At 34.5% G+C, this 6,322-nt stretch overlaps 1 protein-coding gene across 1 annotated transcript; it reads left to right on the forward strand.

Moving 5' to 3' along the window:
- Positions 1–1,723: 1,723 nt before the first annotated feature.
- Positions 1,724–5,508, forward strand: LOC121314899 (protein FAM167A-like). The gene is made up of 2 exons (XM_041248641.1): positions 1,724–2,071; positions 4,670–5,508. Exons 1-2 carry the CDS (start codon positions 1,901–1,903, stop codon positions 4,898–4,900), a joined length of 402 nt encoding a protein of 133 aa, XP_041104575.1. The 5' UTR covers positions 1,724–1,900; the 3' UTR covers positions 4,901–5,508.
- Positions 5,509–6,322: the final 814 nt, after the last annotated feature.

Here is a 6,322-nt window from a genome sequence, read left to right on the forward strand (position 1 = left end):
GTTCCCCCTCATTAAGGTCCAAATTAAGATAGAGTAGACTTATGCAGTGCTTTTGCAGACAACTGAAGCATCTGAAACTGTAGTCTCTATGATCAGGAAACCAAAAATGGGAAATCTGGGACACAGTCCATTTTTATTGGGCCATTCATACAGCCATAATAAAACGTGACCAATTGAATCATGGGATACACCAGTGCTCCAAATGCCTTGATCTGAAGGTCAATGGCACCAATAAATACATCTGTTTATGTAATTTGTGTTTACATAACCCTGTAACTTTGAAATGAGTGCAAAGGTTATCATGTTTTTTTCAAATTGAAATAATAATAATAATAATAATAATAATAATAATAATAATAATAATAATAATAATAATAATAATAATAATAATAATAATAATAAAATGCACACACACACATTATTCTCTAGAAAATATTGACATTTAGTATACACTGAAATTGCTGTAAAATGCTTAATACATATTTGAAAATGGCATTATGTTTCTATTTGATATGCCACTGACACAAAACCTTTTTAAAAATGTGTGTTTCAACCTTATCTGCATTTCAATGTGTTTTCATTTTCCTGGTTATTTTCAGGAAACCATAAAACAAGTCCCCACTTTAAATCTCCATAAAGTGTGTGTAATGCAGAGCCACGTCTCCTTGGTAACAGGGTACTTCAGTGTGCAATGTATTACTAAATAGTTGACCATTCACAAGTGAAACCCTAAATTAGCCTGTTACTCAGATCAAGTATTCATATCCATGAAAGTGAAATCACTGGAACAAATCAGAGCAGCATGAAAAAAAAAAAACTTTACAAAACATCAACATAAAACCTGCTTTGTCACGTTGTTAACATGTATGTGTAATTGATTAATTTAACATTCAATATAAAACACTTTGCTGTACTGCGACATAGTAATTTACCATAAACATCTGCTCTCCCCATCCAACAATCATTGGAACACGATTGAGACGTTAATGCCAATGGAAATTGGACAACTGTATACCAATACTGTGCCCAGTACTGTATATACACTGACCAATTTATTAGGACACCCAATTACTCTCCACCCTGTTCCATGCTGAAATCAAGCTGGGTCCTTCAGTTCACATAAATAGGCAAATAACACCCCTTGTGTTACTTGAACATTTTTGCTGATCAAGTCCCCATGCTGGAAGTTGCCTTGGCATTGGTCAGGCTATAGTCCAATATGAAACTTCACCTTAAGGGACTATTCACAAAGCTATTATGCCTGTTTTATTAATAGTTTGATATGTATGAACCTGTTTTAAACTTTTGTAATGCCAGTTTTAGTTCAGACCTGTTTTATGAATGTCAAACTGTAATGTATTTATAAAAATAAAAAAAGACACACTTTTTAAAGTGTGTTGGGCAAGCAGCAAACAAACAAGAGAACACATAATAAATAAACAACTTTTTTTTTTCCTTTCAGCTTGTAATATGTATTGTGTTTCAAAGTAACAAGGCAGAACTGCAATGCATTGCATTGCAAAGGTATTGTTTCTAAACTACTGGATTATACTGCAATCCTTGAAGTATTTTTTTTACACAAAAGTTAGCCTGGAAAATTCCACCTTTTGTTATTAACCAGTTGACATAGTCACCGACAAGCTACTGCATAGTCCCTCCCCTTGATTTGAATCATTGGGTGATCTAAAAAGCACTAAATAGAAAAGCTGTAAACAAGGATTTTAGTATTTCAATTGGTTCTGCTGACATCAATCAATTTACATCACATTAGTTGTTTTCAGCTCATTAAAAGCTTCCCTGGATTTAGGTTCCAGTCACTGTATTTACCACCAGTACACCAGCACTGTGAGTTTGCCACTGACAAAGCTGTATATTCTACAGCTGAGAAGACACTGTAAAAATGGAACTGGTTCTGACAAGACTTAAAGACTTCTCTTTGAAATCTGCCACATTCAACGACTGCAAATCAGCAGAAATTCCTTCTTTCAGAAATTCCCAGGATGACGAGGAAGAGAGCAGGCAGCAGAAGTTAGACATTGAGAGTGCCTTGGCTTGGCTCAGAAAAGAACTGGTAAGACTGGCTGTGCTATTAGTGAATCAGATCATGCACTCAAAGAAAAATAGTTTAGCGTGAGGTGTTATCATTTATAAATAATAATTTGGAAGGGATATAATTACTTTAACTAAAATCAGTATGAAACTGTATTGTCAAATATACATCAAAGCCAGTTTTGAAATTAGATATTTAATAAAGATGCTGATACTATTTATTTATTTATTTATTTTTTATAATAATTTGTTTGAAAAAGCAGCTTGGCAAAAATATACTGTAGTACTTTTACTGTAGCTTTCAATTGAAAAAATAACAAAAACTGGAAGCCGTATTTTCATATACAAAAATAAAAGTAGCTATGGAGTTAAGGTGAGAAAAAGCAGTAGACATAGAATTATAGGTAATTGGGATATGCAAATTTCAGCATTGCAAGAGCTAATCAAACAATATGAGAGTCGCCAAAAGGCTATATTCGCAGTGCTCAAAGTCAGACCACAGCTACAGCAGACATGTTTTGCCCTAAAGGTGGTCCATTTGGACTAAAACAAGTTAGTTTGCATCTTGTTTGTGTTCCATAAAAATATAAAAGACTTTCCCAACAGCTGGGAAAGAATACACACACAGCCAGAAAGGAGTTGAATGTAGCACCTGTAAGAAGTCTGTTCTTGAATATGTTGCCTTATCTGTGGTCTCTCTTACCTGAGTGCTAATCAGGGTCAGCAAAACCAGCCTTTACAATTTATTTATTTATTTATTAAGTCTGGTAAAAACACTTTTGCTGATATTTTAGATTTAACAGTATAGATGTTATGTCTAATATTTCTAGCTAGTAATTTCAACTATTATAATAAATCATTCTGCTTGGTAAAAACTTGGATATTTTTGCCTAGATGAAATTAGGTGAATGATCAGATTAGTTATGATTGATACAGAGGATATGTGAGATAGTATCTATTATTTATGGCACTAACTAGAGCTAGATTCTCAACACTTTGAAAAGGTTGTTCAGTCCAACAAAATAAGTAAGTATATTTTGTATAATTCATATAATAATGCCAGCTGTCTATTTTTCTCTTTATTATATTAAGATGATGTTTACATACTGTAGAAAACAAATGTTACTTTCTTTGTGATTCCCAGATAAAGATGTTGATAGCCAATTGGTCTTCACAGCTGCCTTTAACATAACCAGGTATAAGGCTATAATATTGAATTAAAATTAAATGTGTGTTTCCTAGGACACTTTAATTCTGGGAAGCAGATGGAAAATTGCTTTCCACAGCAGTGAGCTTGTATTGTTAAGAGAGAACTGTTTCTAAGGAGGACAGAGTAAGTTAAACACAAGAATGTTTCTCAACACATTTCATAGGTCACGGGATGTAAAAAAAAAAGAAGTTTATCAAGCCCTGCCATCTTCTATTTGAGAATAATGACACTATATTTAAGCCTCAAACATGCATTTAACACTGCTCCACTAAATCTCTTACATTGAAAAGTGCAAATGAAACACCCAAGAGATTAATAAGAGATTAATAGTCTTGCAAACAGATCAAAGACCACCGTTAAATATGCTGCAGCTAATGCTAACCCAAGTGTTTTAAACATTTTAAGAGCATTTGTTACACTTGAAATTAGCCTTGACTCTTCTTTTTGTTTACACTTACTACAGTATAACATTTTAAAGCAAGTAAAAGTGAATAAGGGAGTTCTGATGATGCTACAAGTACATGTCCCAACACTTGTTGGAGGGTTGGGTATGTCACAAACATCTGTCTAATTAAATAATCATTTGGACATGAATATTTGTTTAGTTGCTGACACATCTTGTGAGTAATTTGTCAATGCTGGATGCTGCAGATGGTCTTTGGAAGTGTCTATGGTTACCTATATAATTAAGGGTGTCAGCTGAAATCATAATGACTGATGATTAACTGTCATGGAGATTTAAATGGGTATGTTTACTAAGATCCCACGAAAGCAGCTTTTACACACCAGACGTTTGATTGCCTTTCTGTGCTTTCATCATGCCAGATTTGTTAAGGTTATTGTGTAGTTTTTGTGGTGGTGCACTGGACAGAACTGATCTGTCTGGTAATCCTCTTAAAACGTAAGTAGGGCAGATTTTATTTATTTTGACTGAAGTAAATCTTACCATAAATTATTGGATTTTAAATGAACAACACTTTAGTCTGTCTGAGACCCAGACAGACACAGATTGCTGGTACAAGCACAGATCACATTTGTTTTAAGATTATAACATACATTACTTTTGTTACAAAATTCCACCATTTTGTTGAGTAACAAATACGTACTAAAACACAAAATTTGTGTCTTTCCTGTTCCTGTAAAAGTTAACTGTAGTTTTGAGAATTAAGCCTCAGACATTTCACCTGTCTATCCAGATGTATATTTTAAAGCATGCTAACAAATAAAATAAATATTTAGTCAAAGAAGCAAGACACTGTTAAAAACAGGGTTGTGATTATCCAGGTCTAATATTAATAAGTACTCCATTATAAATTTGAATTGAGAATTTAATCTTGCCATGTGGCATGCCTACCCCATAAGCAAGTCATAAGACCATTACTGGAATGTCTCTTATGTTTCCTTTGGCAGATGGAGATGCGCTCCCAGGACCAGATGCTTATTAAACAGTTGATGGAACTTCATAATGGCATCCAGGAATTGAAACAGGAGTGTACTGATGGAAATGATGTGGACTCTGAAAGCGATACTGAGGACAGCATCTATTCCAGCTCAGGAGATGTTTGTCCCAGTCCCTTCTCTGCAACAGCATTGTACATCTCCACCAGAAAGACCTCAAGCAGAAGAAGCTCAATGCCTTAATTGTGTCCTATAGCATGTAGGGTGTAAGGAAGATGTTTTACTTTAATAATTTTCAGTAGACTTCGTAAAATTCAGTATAATGCAGGATTTAAAATGCAGGTAATTAATGGATGGTTCATACACTCTGATAAATGCATATTAAAAGCCCAACTATGTACATATTACAGAAACAAATATGGGTCTAAAGCAATAGTCGATGTCATATAATACTATTATGGCTTTCAAACAAATTCATTTAAACTGTAATTTGTGATGGGAGAGGGTCATTTTGTAAATTTTCCAAAGATGAAATACTGTCAGCAAATAAAGAATTGTAAATTACAATAACATACTTTACGGTATTTGTTTGAATAGTGTTCTATTGTGATAACCCATCTGTGCTAGACAGGTGGATTTGTTCACTGTCATTTCTAATTAGTTCTTGACAGATACTCACTGTATCACTGCAGGTGTTGAGTATGCCACTTAATAAAGAGCTTCAAAGACATATTTATGTGTTTGCTTGTGTAAATGGGATTATGCTTTTACAAGCACTTACAAACCTCAATATTTCAAGAAGTAAAGACATTTTGATGCCAACCTGACAAAGACACTGCTTCATTTTTGTTTTCTTGTTTTTAATGAAATAAACGTATAAGAACCTTTTTAAATATAAAATCACAGTGGTCCTGTCCAAATTTCATAAACCTCAATGTAGTTTACAATAAATTGAAACATATACACAATACATGTGGGGAAAAAAAAAGACTTAATCAAAGTTTTATTTCAGATAAATCTTGAAACTAATTATTTTCCAATAGTGATATACTGTGCTTGTAGTTCTTGTCTAAGTGGATATGTTCTTGTAGAGCTCTGCACATCACTGTGGTCTGGAGAGAGAAAAGCACAGTTTCTTCAGGTAACCTTTTTGATGCATCAGGAAATTACATCAGATGAAAAAACTACAGTTTACTGCAAAGTTTAGTAAAAGTTTGCTCTTAATTGTAATTAATTAATAATAATAATAATAACAAAGAAAACTGGGGTGTTTAGATGCAGTGGATTTTAATGTTTAAACGGCAAGCAAGAGACTAAACATTTCATGCGAGAAAAGGTGAAACACATTGTGACAGAGAGAGAAAAAATCGATGTTGCAAATCTGCCTCCCAACCAGAAAGGGCGCAGTGTAAGGACAGCGGTACGCTGCCTCCTAGATGGACTGCCTTGATGGTAGGTGGAAACTGGAAGGTAACCATATTAGGAGCGGCGCATAGTTGCAAGTACCCGGAATGACTCCATTGCAAGCAGCTGCGGGACGGCCCTCTATTGGAGAAACCATGGTGATGGGTTGTTTGCAGGGAGGAGTGTATGGGTACTAAGGGGAAGCAGCTACGTCGGTACACTGCCTTGCACTGAGAAGGTAACCACCGGCCGGAGTATTGC

Source organism: Polyodon spathula, chromosome 4 (assembly GCF_017654505.1).
Source record: "Polyodon spathula isolate WHYD16114869_AA chromosome 4, ASM1765450v1, whole genome shotgun sequence".
Classification (NCBI taxonomy): Eukaryota; Metazoa; Chordata; class Actinopteri; order Acipenseriformes; family Polyodontidae; genus Polyodon; species Polyodon spathula.

Excerpts from the sequence above, each read along its gene's own strand:
- LOC121314899 (XM_041248641.1), top strand. The coding sequence starts at position 1,901 with ATGGAACTGGTTCTGACAAGACTTAAAGACTTCTCTTTGAAATCTGCC. Across the intron at positions 2,072-4,669 it reads CTTGGCTCAGAAAAGAACTG|ATGGAGATGCGCTCCCAGGA; the intron begins GTAAGACTGGCT and ends TTCCTTTGGCAG.